A 19895-nucleotide genomic window follows, 5' to 3' on the forward strand; every position below is an offset into this window, starting at 1 on the left:
AAATCTTCGAATAAATCATCCGTACAAAGAGCTGGTAGGCTCATTGATTGTACTTGGCGGTATGTACGAGGCCGGATATATAGCATACACCGTGAGTGCGCTCGCACAATTCAACGACAAATCATCCGATCATCACTGGGGTTCGGCTAAAAAGGTTTTGAGATACCTCAAAGGGACAGCCAATCATTCCCTGCATTTTGATGGAAATATCCGAAAATTGACAGGCTACGCTGATGCGAATTGGGGTGCATGTACACTGGACAGAAGGTCATACACAGATACACCTTCTTGTTGGGCGGCGCAGCCATAAGCTGGCAAGCCAGAAAACAAAAACAGTGGCACAATCAACTGCCGAAGCCGAATACATGGCTCTGGGCGAGGCTGCAAAGGAATCAATATTCCTGAATCGTCTACTGGTTGAATTGGGAGCAACGGAGTCAATCGACGGCACAATTCTTTGCGACAATCAGAGTGCCAAAATGATGTCAGAAAATGCTATGTTTCACCCCCGGACAAAACATATAGACATTCGTCATCACTTCATCCGAGAGAAAGTGCAAGAAGGCCAGATCAAGGTGGAACATATACCGACGGACGAAATGGTAGCCGATATTTTCACGAAATCACTACCATCAATCAAACACTGGCAACATTGTGGGGACCTTGGGTCTGAAGTAAACCGATCCACGCAGATATTGAGGAGGGGTGTTATAAATAATTGACATTACCCGCGTGTATTGGTGGTTCACACAGACACACACTACGACAGCAAAGAAATCAACGTGCGCATGCGCCAACTTTTACAACAGCTGTTATAGATAAATATTATTATTATTCTTTTCCGTACGTCTTCCACGTGTTACATTGTCGGTGTGCTTAATGTGTATATTTGCTAATTAATAAACATTAACTTGATTATTAATCCTCTGACTATTTATTTACAACATATATAATAGTAAATTATCTTCAATGTTTCTGCAGTAGATTATGTTTTATTACACAACAAGATTTGACCCTTGTTTAACATCTCAGACCCAGTTCTAACTATAGGAAAATTAAAAACTAAATAAATTTTTGGCTTGTATACAATATGTCAAAAGATCAAAGAGTATGAACTCGTGTCCAAAAGTGTTGCAAAAGTCTGTCCTATTTTATTACCTTGCTCACTTTTACAGTAAAGCCATCAATAATCTCTAAAATAATAGGTTGCACTAAAATAATACTAAATAATAAGTACTTATTGCTTTTAATAATAAAATCTTTAAAATTCATCACATCAGAATAAATCTAAACTTTCATTTTGCTTGTGTATATTCTTTAGTGTGTTTGAATATGGTTTACTTTATGTTCTTTTAATGGCATAAATTGTTTCTTTGTTTTCTTTAATCTTTTCAAATGATTTATAACAATTTTTTTAATGCTCTATATGAGCGTTAAATGGAAAAGTTATTTCTTACCCAACAGTCTTATCCAGTTGTCCACCTCTGTCTCTACTCGCTTGGGGTGGATCCCCCGTAGTTGTGCGAAGAGTCGTAGGGTCTCCTCACCCGTGAATGACAAGTTGAGGGCTCCTATTTGAGGGCAGTACCCAATTTTTTTCAAGTACTAAAACATTTATACGTTAAATTGTTTACATCTTCAAAATGGTTAATATGGAAAATTGAATTATGTTTACATATGTTATACTCACAGAACGAAACAAAAAGTTTGTATAAACATAAGTTCAGAAACACCTAGATCTTTAAAACAGAATAATGGTTACTTAAATAAACTCCTTGGTCACAAGTCTTGCACTAAGCATTTTGAGGGTTTGTAAATATGATTTTTATTTCAATCCCTGCTAGAGGTTTTCCTACCAGACTAAGGATTCCAGGATCTGCACTTTTCTTCTGAAGAAGATAGAGCGATTGATTGAGCTGGTCAGCACTGTATAATGTTCAACATCATATAGAGCTGGCAGATCAGTTAATATTGGCCCACACCAGCTCTTGTCATTAATCGATAATAGAGTAGAAATAGCTTAATGTGGGTATTATCCTGAACATTTCACAGAATATCCTTTGATTCTAACAGTGAATGGGTTTCTGTGGAAGGCATAAAATTGGAAAGGTGGACTGATGCCTCTCTTAGAAGCATACTTACCCAGCGAAAGATACTTATTTGAAGGTGATTATAAGGACTACCGTCAAGGGTATATCTATCCCTTCTATGGTCCTTAGTTGTTAATGATCCTAGAGGTATTAGAGAGAGAGGTGTATATGGAAATATTTATTTTTTCAATTCAAACAAATCTTTATTTCATCAAAGATATATACAGTTTTACAAAAAGCATACAACATTGTTACAAATCATATCAAAATTATGACATAATATCAAAGCAAAAACAAAATAAAGTAAGGGATCCCACAGGCATTACCTGTGTTGGGGTTTCCGTCAAAATGTACAATCAAATCAAAACAAAACCTCGACAAACTACTGTGCCACTTAAAAATTACTCAAAATTTAAAATACACATGTGATAAATTTTTATGTTTAGCTCCTAACTGTGACATTAAAAAAGATTAAATATAAACACAATACATACAAAATAATAATTCAAAACTAAACCATAGAAACTCTATAGTAAAAATATTTTTTATATTTAATGAAATTAAGTGCCCTTATTTACTTAAACAGAGAAAAAATAAATAAGGCATAATGTCAAATATTATTGTCCCTCTACATAATTACGCATACACATATATATATAAGAAACAAAGTCCTATAACATACACAACAGCAAATCGTACACAAAATAAAAAAGATATTTAAATCGTGGATTTACTTAATAATTTTGAGATATTCATCTATGTTTTCTTGTGTAAAAAGCCAAGTTTTGAGATTGATTAAAAACTTTTTTATACTGTAATATTCTCCAATGATTCCGCTTATTATATTAAAAAATCTTGGTGCCATACAACTGAAAAAATTTTGATGAATAGTGAGATTGGATTTTGGAACTGGTATCAAGTTATATCTCCGTAATTTATAATTGACATTTCGTGCAGTGTTATGTGATGTGCTTCTCATGTAAAACAACTTAAGAACTTTAAATACGTAGAGGTTGCGCAATGGAAGAATCGTTAATTTATTAAAAATAGGCCAAGAATGATCTAGTTTACTCTTTTGTGAAATTAGGCGTACAAAGTGTTTCTGTACAATGACAACCAGATAAAGTGTTGTGGGGTATGCTCCCCTCCAGCATGGTAGACCATAGCCCAATTTTGATCCTACTAGTGTATGGTAAAGAATCAAAAGAACATTTCTAGGACAGTAATTCCGCAATAAAAAGAACTTTCTTAAGCTAATAAAAAGATCTTTTTTTAGTTTTTGAATATAATTTTTCCAAGACAAATTTTCATCAACTACTAAACCCAAGTACTTAATGTTATTGACTTTATCGATCTTTAGGCATCCACAATAATTCAGCTGTATACGATTACAATTTAACTTATGATAAGTAACAGGTGTATTAAACAAAATCTCCTCCCTTAGACTAAAAACCATATACTTTGTTTTTTCACTCAGGATCATAAAGTTACTATCAAACCAAAGCCTCAACGCTTCCAAGTCGCTAAGTAGCTCATTAAAAACCACATTTATATCCTTATCACTGTATATGAAGGCTGTATCATCAGCAAAAACAACAAGCTGTCCTTTAAAATTACTGTTGCATAAATCGTTAATGTAAATTAAAAAGAGAATAGGGTCTAGTACTGAGCCCTGAGGCACAACCGTGTTTAATTTTACCGAAGTTACTAGTAACATTCCCGATTCTTACACATTGTTCTCTATATATATACACAGACCATGTCTGTCTTTTCTGTACAGACAGAACCTTGTATTGGGTGAGTATTGGCAGATTTATTAAGCAGTTGCAGAGTTTTAGAATTAACACTTATGCTAATGAAAATGTGGTGTAGAGGAACATGCGTGTCTGTCAGTCCTGACAATATAGAAGTGGTCATCTTCACTGAAAGATGGATGATGGATGGTTTGCCAGTACATGCCAAGACAAGTCAGCTAGCTACTTTATTACCAGGGTTCCTTAAGTATCTGACATTCATCCTGAATAATAAACTAAACTGGGCAAAATGTTTAAAGAGTAAATTAACAAAGCATTTATGTGGCATATGAGATGAAATCCAATGTGGATGTTATCTATTCATTAATGTTTAAAACTACTACTTTTCTTTGGAGTTCTTATGTGGTGGTTAGCCTCCTTCAAAATAGGATAAAATATACAACATTCCTTTATAGTAGGTTTTGTTCAAATGTTTTTATGCGTATTTAGTTATTGTAATGAATACGTCATATCTTTCTGAACACTTTATATTGGTTTATAGAGTTTTTTGTAAAAAAAAAATAAAGTTACTTAACAACACTGTGTTTTAATGTTGATAATTATCATATATAAATAACTTATTACTATAAATAAACCTTTTAATTTGAGGATACATTTTCCTATGGTTGTATCTCACTAACAGTTTCTATGTTTTATCTGTAGGATTTTTATTTCCATCTTAAAACCTCTAGAAATTTACTGTGTTGTGGATAATTTACAAGATTACAAATCAAGTTTCTTCAAGATTACAATTCAAGTGAAAATTACTATACCTTTCAAGTAAACTTTGATTTGATCAAATGTTTTCACCTGTGTTGTATTTTTTCTCAACGTAGCGTTGTAACTGACTGCATCACCACAAGTAGGTATGAGCTCACCAACCAACATCCTGAAAGTTGAAGACTTCCCCGCCCCGTTTTTACCCAACAGACCGAAGCATTCTCCCTTCCGCAAGCGGAAACTCATTGGTCGGACGATTACACTTTTGGAAGAGAACTTCTTCCCGAGACCTATAGTCAAGAAGACTGCTTTTGGATCTACATCTGAACAGAAAAAAAGAATACAATAATATATGTCATGTTATTGCACAATATACATTCATGAATTAATAGGTAAATTGTCAGTATAAAAAAGAACTAGTATATTGACTTACGTCTATTTTAATATCTCTTAAGGGTTTTCAGGCAGCGGTCGTACCAAGTTTTGAATAGTAAACCATACAATAACGTTTCAGAATTAATGGCAAACACTATAATGCGATAATTTCTAGCCGATTAAAAATAAACTTAGTACATATACATTGCATGACTAAGTTTGTTAGGTGGTAAAAGTTTTACCACATATTGGTTTAAAAAGGCGGCCATTCACATTAGTACAACGGTTTTTTTCTTTGTTATTTTATTTTTTAAATCAAAATTTATACTTTTTAGAAATTGTCAATCAATTTTTATTCAAACTCATGTTTAATAAATCTTAGGTATTCAGGATGGTAGCTGTTCAAATGTCTTAGAAATCATTAGAACATTGAATCGTCACGTGTCACATAATCAACCTTTCATTTTCACAGGGCATTTTTCCAACAAAACTTAAACTTGCAAAAGTATTCCCTGTTCACAAAAAAGGCAGTGTAACATCAGTGGAAAAACTATAGACCAATATCAATTCTCCCAACAATATCTAAAGTAGTGGAAAAGATCTTACTAAACTGACTGATAACACATCTGACGACTTACAACATCTTGACGACCCAGCAACATGGCTTCCTCCGTGGTAAATCCACAACTACAGCTACAGTTCAACTCTCAGAATTCATCATCGACCAACTTGAAGAGGGTACAACTGTGACTGCCATGCTGCTGGACTTCAGTAAGGCTTTTGACTGCCTAAACCACCTCTACTTCTCCAAAAAGTAGGGAACATGGGCATTAGAGGAGCATCACAAAACTGGCTTGTCAGCTACCTGAAAGACCATCAGCAACTAGTTGAACTGAACTATAAAAACAATAATACATCCCATAAAGCAAGATCTACCTTACTCCCTATCACTAGTGGTGTCCCTCAGGGATCGATTTTGGGACCAGTGCTTTTTATTCTGCTAACGAATGACCTTCCAAGCTATCTTCTTGACTGGGCCCAAGCAATGCTATATGCAGATGACACAGCCCTTCTTATTGCACAAAAAGACTCAATATCCCTCGAATTTAACTCTTTTATAGCCTTGAATATGACCAAACAATACTGCCAACATAATAATCTTGTTCTTAATGACAGCAAAACACAGCAACTTATATGGAAAGGCCGAAGAACCAGTGACTACTATGGCTTACCAGAAATAGCTCAAGATAATGAAGCAAAGTACCTCGGCATTATAATAGATGACAAGCTATCTTGGAATCCACACATTGACGATCTCTGTAGTAAGCTTAACTCCAGTATTTATGCTCTTAAAAGAGTAAAAAGTTCTTGTAACCAAGATACTACCAGGACAGCATATTTCTCTCTAGTTGAGTCTCACCTGAGATATGGATTATTAGCATAGGGCAACTTCAGCTAGAAACAGGGACCATGTTCTAGTTCTGCAAAAAAAGGCTATTCTAATATTAGCAGAACTGACTCCTCACGAGTCATGCCGTCAGGCCTTTGAAGAACTTGGAATCCTGACAGTGGTCTCACTCTATATTTGTGAGGCCACCTGCTACACAATAGCTCAGAAACCTGACCACCTAGGTAACAATCATAACTATAACACAAGAAACGCATATGACTATGCCCTGCCAACGCACCACCTCACTCTGTTTGAAAAGAAACCGACATGGGAAGAAAACTTTTCAACCAACTCCCAGAAGATCTGAAGAGACGTAGAGAAGACAAGAACTTCAAGACATCGCTCAAGACCTGGCTGCTACAGAAATCTTTTTACACCCTAGAAGAATTTTTCAATGCCTGACTATTTATGGTAACATTTCTTTACCATATATAAAATTAACTTCATCACCTGTTTTCAACTGTAACTGTTACCTATTTATATCTTCTTGACTGATTTCAACTAAGCTATTATTGTATATACAATTTTAAGATATGAAATGTACAAATCTTTAATAACGACGCCATTACTGTACTCTATGTTCATGTAAATAAAGAATTTTGATTGATTGTTTGATTGATCGTTAGTGACTGTGTTTACATACATGATTTCAAATTGATTGTAACTAAATCAAGTCATGATTTTACAAACAAATGTTATTAGGCTTGCACCAATATTTGTCTTTTACGGTTTCAAAATACACACACATGTATACATATTTATTAACATGCCAACCTTGAGCGTTATTTACCATCAGTGTTCTGCAGATACTAGTAATGCACCTCCAGCATAGTATTTTGAGAGGACAGACGCATTTGAAATCTAACTGTAAAAATATGTTTTTTCTTCTGGACTTATACAGAGTATAAAAATTATAAACATTTACAAGCATTAACTAGTATTCTGCATATCTTAATCAAATTGGCTTCATATGTTTTATGCCTTAATGCAAGTGGAAGTAGTAACAGATTCCAGTTATCTTAAATTCTTACTCACTTCGATTTCTGGTGCACAATAAAGTTTTCTCAACTTCTTTACGGACATCTGAACGTAGATCCATGTTTTCCTCATGTATGTCAGTGTCCATCATCATATCCTTTATCTTCCAGTACAATTTGTTGAATACCTTTTTATCAGCCATCAGTACCAAAATTAAGTACAGTATCCAAATTGTTGATAAATATATTAATTCCAACAGCAGACCATATTTATTCTCTTTACTGTTGAAGACTAACAGACGTTCGTCTATGGAAAAAGATATGTATTCAATAGATAATTTCTGAAATAATAAGTTACTAAAAACTAAGCACTGTAAATACTTAACCATTAAAATGAGAGACCAGTTCAACTAGAATTAAAAGAAAGTGGCTGTGATGGAAAGCAACTATCGGTTTCTAATAACCATCATCACTTATGTATATGCCTATTTATGTATACTCACATAATATAATAGATTACTTTGTTCATTTGTCTTATTACAACAATTAATTATAGATTTTAAAAAATTTGTTGTATACCAATATAAAGTTATAATTTCAAAATTATAAGTACGATAGAACATATGTATTTTCCAACTACATAACTACATTATTAGAGAATTAATAATATAGAAGTAGACGAGCTCCATCATCCAATATCCACAACTAAGCTCAAAGGTAGAACCTGAATATTACATGGTTAAACATTATAAAATTTAATATTCAGATATTGAAACCTCTTCTGGGTAAAGCTGTATGTACACCTATCATTGATTAGCCTATGTTTGTTCCTAGTGTAATGATTACGTACAGCTGTATGATCCTTTACTTCAAACTACCTGTTTTACTTTTCACAAAAAAAAAAACTGACATATACATAGATGGCAGTGCAAAAACTCCAAGTTTGATAAAATGTGGTTTAAAATGTTCACGGGATTAGCAAAATAGAACAAAAGATTTTTAAGAAGTACTGTGGTGTAGTTATACTAATTGGTATAAATCAATCCAATTTTGAAAGCAACATCATCTAACCATTACAATTGTGCTGTGGGCAGTTTTTGCACAGGAAGCTCTGGTAAACGCCTCCACCGAAATACGTGATGGCAGAAACCAAGCAGTAGTGTGGACACAGCGGCAACAAGTACTCCAACACTCGCAATAACCCTGGTGGGATAATAGAATCTCCTGAGTATTCCGCCCTTAATGCCACATTCATCCCTATGGCCGTCACCAATCCTGAAAAAACAATAATTCTGTTATGGATAACTGACAACCACTGATAATCTACTGATCATAGAAATGCAAAATATTACTGAATATAACATATAGACCAGTAATGTTGCAACACACACAGTAAAATACAGTGTCACCCACAGAATTTTGTGACACCCTTTTGTGAATACTTTGTATATAATTTCAAAGTAATTAATTTAATAACTATTAAGTGTCTTGTGATTATATTGTTCAAGGCAATCTATAATATTTTGATATGGTTATATTTTTATATTAGAATAGACCTACAATATTTTAAACATTTTTGTAAGTAAGATTTTGTTAATAACACGCTTGCGTTCATAGACAATAAACATTTATGATTTCTTCCTGAATGATTTATAATAATTATGAGCATTTAGAATAGATTTTATGAACCAATATAGGTTATGAAAGCAGACATGTTTTTTTAAACATACATATGTGCTTCCAATCTATATAAGTATCAGAAGGCTTAAACTCAAATCTTAAAATATGATCTAAACATGCAAGATCAATACTATATAACAAAATGCAATACATAAATATAATGCAAAGTTTAAAGTACAACTTACCAAAACAAATACTAATAACAATATAATTTCCCACAATTTTGCTTGTAGAAGATCCAAAACTACTTGAAAAATATGCAAATGTGGTTCCACTAATGCCATAAAGCAGAAGAATCAGTATTAAAATGCCTGAAAATTAAAAGAGCGCCATTAAAAAGTATAGGCTAAATAAAATTCCTTTTACACATTAACTTTGCAACCCAATCTGACATGCTCTTATAGCAAGGTTGAGAAAAATTGCAGTGCAATTGAACACTTCTAAATATGTTTTATTTTCTGTATTTAAAATTAAAAAATACCTTCAGGTAAATTTTAATATTTTTCTTGTCTTTTTTTAAATATTTAAAATAGGTTTTGTTTAAGTAACCAACCAAGCACTTTCCTCATTAGTGAATGAACATTTTTCAGACAAATCACAAATTACACCAGTCTTAGAAATATCTAAAAAAAATGTTAAACCCTACAGGCTGTTTTTAAAATTTCAGTCTAAGTTAAAAGTAAATAATTTCTTATTATAAAAACCATATAGTTTTTGTAGAGCTGTTTAAAGTTGAATGCATATTTTAGTTTTGTGTACTCTGTGCTTATATAACTATTATATCATTTTAAAAACTAAAACTGAGGTATTATACAAGAGTAGCGTAACTACACTTGATCATTAGGAAGATAAAAAGTCGCAAACCAAGAGGCCTAAAAATAATATTGATATAACATCAGTCCAGTTGTTCTAAATGCAGCAATTAAATATTTTTACTTTGAATTAGGACATTGTAATTTCATTAAAATTTAGATTTATTCAAAATTACTTCATTCTCCAAATGAAGTCTTAGTTACATTACTATATAAAAGATCTTTTGTAACAACTTTTGAGTATTGTAGGGCATGATTCAGCATATCTTAATGAAAAGAATTCAACCCTACAAGTGTTTGGAAACACTTAATTTTTAACCCTATTGACTTTTTGTTTTATTTTACAAAATAAAATAGTTTCAATATCAAGAACGGTTTGATCAACTACAATGAAATTTCGCATAATGCTTTATGATATAAATGTACATTTTTTGAAAGGTTATTATTTTTTAAATACATTATTTTCAAAATAATGGCTTAAAAAAAACTTTAATTGTCTAAAAAAACAAATGATGTAAATAAATGTATGATGATTTTATTAGTTTCATGTTAAAATAAATTATGTTTAATTATTACAGTGTCACAAAAGATAATCAGTTTTGAAATTCATTTATGTAGTGAAACAGATCTTGAGTTTTTCACCATACAAATAAAGTTAAAATTAATGTCATGTACTTTAATTCATTGTTGATCATATAGGAAATGTTTCATTTTAAGTATTTTATTATTACACACCCAAATGTATTTTTAAATTTATTTTGAAATGTTTTACTTGAATATTTAAATGACGAAACACAAAAAATATTGAGTTTTATTTTCTGAATAACCTATGAGAATTTCTTTTACTAAAAAGCGCAAGGATGTGTATTAATTATATGGTTTAAATGAGTCATCTTCCATTATCCTTTGAATAAAAATAAGACCCTAAAAGTGTGTGAGATTTATTACTTTTCTGATGAGGCTACAATGTTGATGGCTGCTAGCACAGCCTATGACGTAAATTATTAATAATTACCATATTTAAATTGTGTATTTATTGTATAAAATAACCTGCCAAAATTTGAGTTTTAAAGCATTTCCGAACACTGTTCCTATTGAGGATTTTTTCTCATTCTAATGTCCTGAATCATATCCTAGAATACTGCACAGTCACTATGAAATGTGTCAACAAACACGTGAACACAAATACACAACTAGTATTATGCAGAGAGGTGAAGATGTGGTGCTTGTCGGGGAGTATTATCATCGTTACACAAAGCAGAGTGACGATGCAGTACAAGAAGAAGTCCCAGACAAAGCAAGCGCCCCAGTAGAGGTATGGCGAGACTCCAGTCATGAGCTGAAGATGCTTGCACGATGTGGACCGCTCTACTGCTGGCAGCAGGATGAACACTGTCATGATACAGAGGAGACACTGGGGCATGCTCACGGCCCATTGGTGACCGATGTTCTCCCCAAGGTTGAGAGACGCCTGGATGCAAGTGTTTTCCTGTCAGCAATAAACGTATAGTCAAAAATTTTCTGATATAATAAGGGTTCAAAATTACTGTTATTACTGTCTAGTAATTCTATTGTGTGTCTGATGAGTGACAAAATTTTTGATTCATCAGTGAACTGTTGTCGCCATAAAGACTACAATTTATGGTTCTCACAAATGTCATTTTTTTAACTTATGTATTTAAATTAATATTAGTATTTAGTTTTATTGAAGTAACAAATAGTACACATTAAGGAATAAAGTAAAGAAGTTCTCTTACACTTTGATATTTTACCTTTACCAGTATCAAAGATTTTTTGTTCACACAGCCATTCAAATGAAAATGTGCTTCATCATTTAACAATAAAACATTTTCTTGGGTGCTTTGATTAAGGTTCTCACAGGGCCGCATTTACAAATTCAGCGCCCCCCCCCCCCCAGAGGACTCTGATTACACTTACGTAGAAATCCAGTAATTTTCTTAATTACGTAATTTTGATGAAAGATAATTACAATAGTATATATATATAGGAGTGTTTTGAATAAATAAAAGCAATGAACCAGTTGCAACATAATATTCTAGTTATTGTTATAATAACAGTGGTCATTTGTATGGTGTAAAAATAAGTTAAAACATATGAGTTTTTAAAGTCTTTTATTTGATTTCAATCAAAAAATGAAAAAAAAAACGTAAAATACAGCTAGAAATAATAACATGAGTACACATAAGTTAATTTGAAACATATTGTATTTGATGAAAAAATTAATTTTGCAGCTTCGATATAAATACTTTGTACAAGAGAAGAAAGTTTGGTGTTTTGGGCAAATATCCAATTGCCGAGCCCCAACACCACCCGCCGCCGCAACTTTTTTCTTTTGTGTACTTTAAAATTTTGCGCCCTAGGCCTGGGCCTAGTGGGCCTATAGGGAAATGCGGTACTGGGTTCTCACATATACCTTGACATTTAAAAGTCTTTCAGTTAAATATATTGAACAACCATAATTTTATTCCAATTAAATTTGAGTACTTTTACCATTCTTCTTATACAGTACTTCTCTACCTCCTTGGAAGCCCAAAACACTACAGTGTTTTTCTATCACAAATCATTGTGGGGACAGCCTCACATCAAAATATATTCGTGAGTTCTGCACTTTTTGATTAACCAGATATTTTTAAAATGCTGAACCTGATGTTTAGAAATTCTCAACTCAGTCTAAGACTTTTCACTTTTCAAAATTGCTTTGCACTCACTTACAGAACTGTCGATGTTGAAGAACATTATGTATGAGAATGATGAATCGACACAAACTTGATGTTTGTAGGAAAGTGGTAGCAGAATATTGTGAGCAGAAGTGATCATCTTCATTCATATTACCCTTTACTGAAAGTGCTACAGCTGATTAAAATGCTAGGAGTTTTGTCAGTTCACCATATAATTGCTATAAAAGTAAAAGTCGGAAGAACTTCAACTTGTGGCAGAGGAATTAATGAACCTACCATGAAGCTGTACAAAGCAAAAAGAAACAGATAACATATTTGTTTACATATAAATACAATAATGTATACAAGATGTTTCAGAACTCTGTACCACTATTTTTAAAGCATTTTTATGGGCTAAGAGTAAATCTAAATATTGCACTGAATGTTTCCTGTTATTTATACAAGTAATACTTCGTCTTTTTACATCTAGTGTTTGTTAATCTATTTTTGCACAGATTTATTTCTTCTTTAGTGTTCTAAATTAACTTTATTATATACGTATGTCCAGTACAAAAATACTATGGTTTTAATCTAAAAAAAAACAAACAAACATGTTGAATGTTCAATGATTTGTAAAGTTTCAAGGATAATTCTAACACATATTGTTTTAGAAATATTGTTTGGAGTCATACCAAAGCGCTGATATCCACTGGGATATAGATCAGACTGATGTTCAAATTAATGTCAGGAAGATAGAACTTCAGCAGTACATTCGAAACCAGGTTTATTGAGATGGGAACAGCGTGGGCAGGGTGGTTGCTGAAGAAAGCGGTAACAGTGTATTTATCAACTGCCAGGCTCACTATAGTGTGTCTGGTGTATTGTACTGAATATTTTGATCCAAACTCTGATAAAGCTGAAAAAACAGTTCAAACTTGAATTTTGCTTTAAATCAATTATTACAACCGTGGGTATTAATTAATTCATTATAGTAGTGCTAAAAAAGGTAAAAAATGTTTCTTATTACACTTATCATATTTTGATGTTTCCAAACTATCAGATTTCAGTGAAGATTAAATTGGGACATTTAGTTTCATTGCAATTTTATGTTGGACTTTTTTAAAGATAATATTTTATGCAATTTCGGTTAAAGGCATTTTTTAACCATTAAGTGTGACAGTACCATAGTGAAAATGTTCACAAAAAATAGGTTTATTTTAATGTACTATTTAATTAAACCAAAACACAATTTTTCACACTTTAAATCTTTATTTACTTACTGGATATAGAAAACTTTGTAATTTAAAAGGTTGAAATGTTTTTGTGAAATGTATTACAACAATTGTAATTGTATTTTTTCTAAATTAAAAACATACAACTTTATCATTTTGTTGTATTTGTTTAATCATATAAAATGCTATAATAATAATAATAATTTGGAATAGTCATTACAGTGTTCATTTTAGAATATTTTGGCTTGTTTAGAGTGAACTTTGTGACAAAAATAATTAATACAGTTACATGGCTGACACAAATTGTCCAATGAGAAAGAAATATCCCATTTGTGTTGTCTTTGTGTTAAGAAGAAATAGAATATCCTTCCAATCCAGTAAAGGCAAGTCTCCTCTTTATATCCTATCAAAGCTGTTTCGGTAAAACCTGATTTTTGCCCTCTTTAATTAGAGAAACATGTTCTATCTAAAAAAAAACCTATGAGCTCAAGAGTGAAGTAAATATACATAATAATGTATGCCTCTACACCCCTGTACAGAAAGATAAAGCCCATCTTTCTCTGATAGGCCACGGGTCACAAACAAGCATACTTACAGTTGGTAACATTTTCTGTGTGCATTAGTCTTCCATGCTGTTTTGTAATGATGGAATTCAGACTGGCATCCAAAGACTTAAACTTGGCCTCCATTCCTTCTACAGGGACAATGGAATAGAACACTGTTGAGTTGTCGTACATACTAAGGACTTCGTGCAGAGGTGGTTGAGTTTTCCTGTTACTCGTGCTTACACTCTGTGGGAACGTTATCAGTACAATCAAAACTGGAACGATTGTCTAAAACAAAAAAATTCATTATCAAAACAAACAACAACTAAACAGAAGATAAAATTACCATTGTTTAATTTAATAACACATACAGTATAAATAAGTCAATAACACCACTTAACTAACACATAATCTTCTTTCACTCCTATATTTGTACAAAATATAGGAGTCCTAAAAAGAGTTTAGTTAAATCTACTACAAATTAATAAATCACAATTTATTTCGCCAATAAATGTTGAGTTAATTATTATGGGATAAGACTTACACAATACCATTTCTAAATTAATTAATTGATTAATATGGGATTCAGAAAGATAAAGATGATTGTGCATCTTTGTTTCCGAAAAGACATGCATCCATTCTAGTAGAAGGATTTTTTATTTTGAGAGTTGACTTAAAAGATCTGCTTTAACGCGACACTGACTGTCAGTTTTAATTGGAAATTACTATTAAAATAACATTTTATTATAACACTTTGTTAAGGCAACACTATTGATTATCATACTTACAATTTCTAGCTAAACTTACCATTAAGAGTAGCAGCATGAAATTTCTGATGTCAAATAACGATTTTTTAACCAAAAGAGCTTTGAACTGTTGAAAACGTAAACTTTTACCAGTCAAATTGTCTTTGCGTCCTGAAACAGTCATTTATAAAAATATTGTGTGTGTAAAATGAGCATATCAGTCATAGTAATTTTTTATAACATATTCAACACCACCTCTTTAATAAATTTTCAGAGGAGATTACTTGAAATTTGAGTATGTAATAATTTGAATATTGTAAATTAAATACATTTAATTGTAGAAGCCAAACTTTGACTTCACAAGCTTAGAAATGAAATAATTTATAATTAAAGATCCAAGAGCAACTCATTTTCAAGAATTAAAAATAAATTACATGTACTTTTACTAATTAATACCTAATGAATTAAGTATCTATTAACTATCATCAAATGAAAGTTATCTACATACACAAACTATATATATGTTTAATTATATTGCAGAATTTATAGATCCATTATATGTATCATAGAACCTTTCCATTTATTTGGGTAAACAAATTGCTTTAGGTAGTGTGTTGTGTATTAGCCATTAATATAATAATGTATTGCACTAAAGGTATATTGCACAAAACATAATGTTAAAATTGTAAAACATAGTTATGTATCTACATAAACTTTATGTAGGTATAATTATATTGCAGAATTTATAGACCCATTGTGTATCATGAAACCTTTCCATCTATTTGGGTAAACAAATTGCTTTAGGTAGTGTGTTGTGTATTAGCCATTAATATAATAATGTATTGCACTAAAGGTATATTGCACAAAACATAATGTTAAAATTGTAAAACATAGTTATGTATCTACATAAACTTTATGTAGGTATAATTATATTGCAGAATTTATAGACCCATTGTGTATCATGAAACCTTTCCATCTATTTGGGTAAACAAATTGCTTTAGGTAGTGTATTGTGTTTTAGCATTTAGTCTAGTAATATATTGCACTAAACGTATATTGCACAAAACATAATGTTAAAATTGTAAAACACAACCATGTTGTGTACTTACTTATCAACTTGGGAAAGTTGGCTAGAAGATATCCAGTAAAAGTAGAAGAGTTCGGATCCTGCAGCATCTCTCCTACCCTAAAAGTTTCAATTATATTCGTAAGAAATTAATATAACGAAAATATACACATTTTAAATTAAATGTCCTTGGGTGTATATTGTAACAATATTGCAATTTGAAGCATGATCAAGTTAAAATAACACAAATTATAAAACTTATGTTCAGTTTTAATTTTTATAATACTAATTAAATTAAAAACTTTTACTATATTAATTACATTTAAAAATTATGATGGTCGTGTATTGAGGCCAGTATGTTAAGACATTATATCTAAAGACTAAGTAGAAAATAGTTAAATAGGTTGGCTAAATTCTAGCTGAAAAGTTTCTTAATTTCCAAGAAGCACAATAGTTAGGAATGTTGTTGTGTAGCCATTGTAGCAGGTCATGGAGGAATTTGTTTTATTGACACTTATTCTGTACTTGATGTTCATGAATAAAAATTTCTGATATATCAATAAAATTGAGCTATATATTTGAACTTTTGCACAAACCTTTATTTCTACATAGGCAAGATTGAGATCAGTGATTGTGCATATCTGTACGCAGGATTTGGCTATGAATTAGCAAAACTCATTTTACAGCAGGATATTTTATGAATAAATTGTACTATAGATTTGAAATTTTGCATGAAACTTAATTTTTATATTTAGATCAGATGTAGAGTTTGATGACAGTGTGTGTCCTTCCATGGGTTGTTTCTCACATGATCAGGATGCTATCAAGAATATTTTCATGACCTTTAAACAGCAAGGGGAATCCAAAGATATGAGACAGTTATCGACATTGTAATAAATCCCAAACAAAGTTAATCTTCTTGTTCTGCATATACAGCATAGAAATTTGCAGTCTTCAACAAAATCATCAACAGACATCATTATTTGATAGAGATATTAGGATGCGTTTCTGAGTACTGTGCTGAGACCTGGTCTTTAAATGAAATCGTCAACCCTGTATCTAACCTTTCTCACTTCTAACAAAATTTTGTGTCCTTGCTCAAAATCAGTCCATAATGTTTTGCCAGGATGAATCCTGGGTGTTGATGTTTTGAAATTTACCATTCAATTTAATTATTTTGATTCTCAATTTAGTGTGTCAGATTTTATATGTTGGATTTATCGCTCTTTTTTTAGTAAAATTACCAATAAAACCAATGTTAAAAATGTGTATCTAATTGATTTGTTAAAAGCAATTCAAACCGAGTACTTTAAAATCTAATTATTTGTGTTTTCTAAAAAGAACACAATCGGTCTATTATGCATTATTACTAAATATTAAGGTACAAAAAATTAAGGTAATAATATATACATAGAAATTGAATAATAATGATAACTTTCTTACAGGTATACATTTCACATCTTACACAAACATATTTATTTACTGTAGATGATCAATTACTTTAAAAATACTTCCTCTATTGTAGTACACTGTATTCCAATGCCGCCAATTCCCAACTCACTTTTTCTTGTTTCAAGGTTGGCAAACAGTTCAGGGAACTTGTGTGTTTCCTCCATGGGCAGATTAAAATCAATTTGTGTTGGTAGAACTGAGCCCTTTGTATAATTGGGGATTATCTCCCTCACGATACCAGTGATTGTTTCTTTGTCAGAGTTCTTGTCTGTGGTGATAGTCAGATGATAGCCTGTACCTGCAGACATTTATGCAACTAGATTTTCATTCATTTTCATTTTTATTTATTGTTATTTGTCAATTTTACATTGCTATAGACAAGATCAAGAAATAAAATGTATAATACATTACACTGAGCAAAACTATATTATACTATACATTATGTTAATTTAAAATACATAATAATATAATTAGTCTAAACATGATCATGAGACTAAGGTAAAGTCCACACTGCCCAAAGGCCTGCACCATCCAGACACATTTAAGTGCTTATACAAAACACAGAAAGAATACTATAACAGATTCAGGTCAGCGCAAACAGAAAAAGTCACCTTCAGAGAGAAACTTGCCACACATCCACCTATTCTAAGGTAAATTAATATTTGTTGTAAAAAATTCCTCAAGTATATAAAAGGCCTTACTTATAAGCCAACGTGACAATTTACCTGAATATGGTTGAAGTTCTAAACTTCTGAACTCTTGTGGTAGTTTGTTAAAACACTTAATTTGCAAATGTCTATGATTAGCCTATAGTCTTCTGTAGCCTGGAAGAAGGTATAATAATATCCTGTGCCCTTCGAGTATAATAGTCATGGACCTCATTAAAACAAACAAATTCATTTTGGTTTTTCTTTACATATATTAAATTTTGAAATATAAAAAATGGAAGGAACTGTCATTATATTAAAATCAAATAAAAACATTGCTTACAGTCATCCTGATAAGCTAAAATTGGCCAAAATTCTCACTGCCTTTCTTTGCCATGTGAAAACCTGGCTAGCACCCTTACTATTTCCCCACAGCATTGCAGCATTATAGCAAGTGAGAGTGAAATTCACTAAAGTAGGAGATAAGCATCATATCTCCACCAACACAAGATTTTAATTTTCTAAGTAGAAAACAGGCCCTAGACAGTTTTGAAATTACTGTGTTGGTGTGAGCCTCCCACGAAAGCTTCTGGTCAAAAACCACTCCAAGCAACTTAACTAGTTTAGAACAATTTTCTTTTTACGTTCTTTTTCAATGTGAAGCAAATTGATTCTGTTTTATCAGTATTGACTTCTAGATTATTACTATTAACCAAGAATAAGCAACCTCCATTACCCCATCACTATGAGTTTTTACCTCATTAAGCAATTCACCAGTAACTATAAATGAAGTGTCATCGGCATAAAGAGTGGTCTTACATGGAACATTGGAAGGCAGATCGTTAATGTATTATAATAAACAAAAGTGGACCCAGAACAGATCCCTGTGGAACCCCAGCAAGGACCTCTCGAAATGTGGACTCTGTACCAGCAACCGAGACTCTGTGCATTCTGCCACAAAGATAAGTTTCAAAAAAGTGCAATGGTTCATCGATAATACCATAAAATTTCAGCTTACTGAGAAAGAGTGTGATGGGAAATACTATCAAAGGCCTTGCTTAGGTCCACAAAAAGTCATATTAGCATACTCACATTTCTCAAAACCACTTAAAATACTATTTAAAACTTCATTCAAAGCTTCTGTTGTGGATCGACCAGGGCGGAATCCAAACTGACTATTACTTAAAATATTATGTTTATCCAAAAATTTTAAAAACTTGGTTTTTAAAACATGTCTCCATTATTTTGGAAAACACTGAAACTATACAAATTGTTCGATAATTATCTATATTGGATATATTACCTTTTTTTAAAAAGTTGTATACTCTTGGAATTTTTTAAGCAGTTTGGGAAAGTAGAACAGCGAAAAGAAAGATTAACTAAAAAATGTTAAGGGGCCTAACAATACAATTAGCAATGTGTTTAATCACTCTGTTACTAAAACCAAAAACATCCTCACTCCTGGAAGTCTTTTAAGGATCTCATAATATTAAGAACCTCAAACTGACTAACACACTTCAAGTGAAAAGTTTCTGAAGGCCTTTCAACTTTCCTCAGGGTAGGACATATAACTTAAATTGCTATTATTTAATGTTCTTGCACTACGGACTACCTTTTCCCCAATACTTATAT

The 19895-nt window shown here is 31.8% G+C and overlaps 1 protein-coding gene across 1 annotated transcript in view; it reads right to left on the bottom strand.

Annotated features, from left to right (window-relative positions):
- Positions 1-19895, bottom strand: part of LOC124352949 (phospholipid-transporting ATPase ABCA3-like) — a 48859-nt gene that overhangs the window by 8190 nt on the left and 20774 nt on the right. Inside the window, exons 12-22 of the mRNA XM_046802689.1 lie at positions 17665-17914; positions 16208-16284; positions 15160-15269; positions 14403-14640; positions 13268-13491; positions 11092-11386; positions 9271-9396; positions 8477-8680; positions 7464-7712; positions 4694-4926; positions 1458-1605 (exon numbers count right to left, since the gene is read on the bottom strand). Of these exons, the coding sequence (XP_046658645.1) occupies positions 1458-1605; positions 4694-4926; positions 7464-7712; positions 8477-8680; positions 9271-9396; positions 11092-11386; positions 13268-13491; positions 14403-14640; positions 15160-15269; positions 16208-16284; positions 17665-17914 (2154 nt within the window). The remainder of the gene's footprint in view (positions 1-1457; positions 1606-4693; positions 4927-7463; positions 7713-8476; positions 8681-9270; positions 9397-11091; positions 11387-13267; positions 13492-14402; positions 14641-15159; positions 15270-16207; positions 16285-17664; positions 17915-19895) is intronic.

The sequence above is a fragment of the Homalodisca vitripennis genome, chromosome 1 (genome assembly GCF_021130785.1).
Source record: "Homalodisca vitripennis isolate AUS2020 chromosome 1, UT_GWSS_2.1, whole genome shotgun sequence".
In the NCBI taxonomy this organism is placed as follows: Eukaryota; Metazoa; Arthropoda; class Insecta; order Hemiptera; family Cicadellidae; genus Homalodisca; species Homalodisca vitripennis.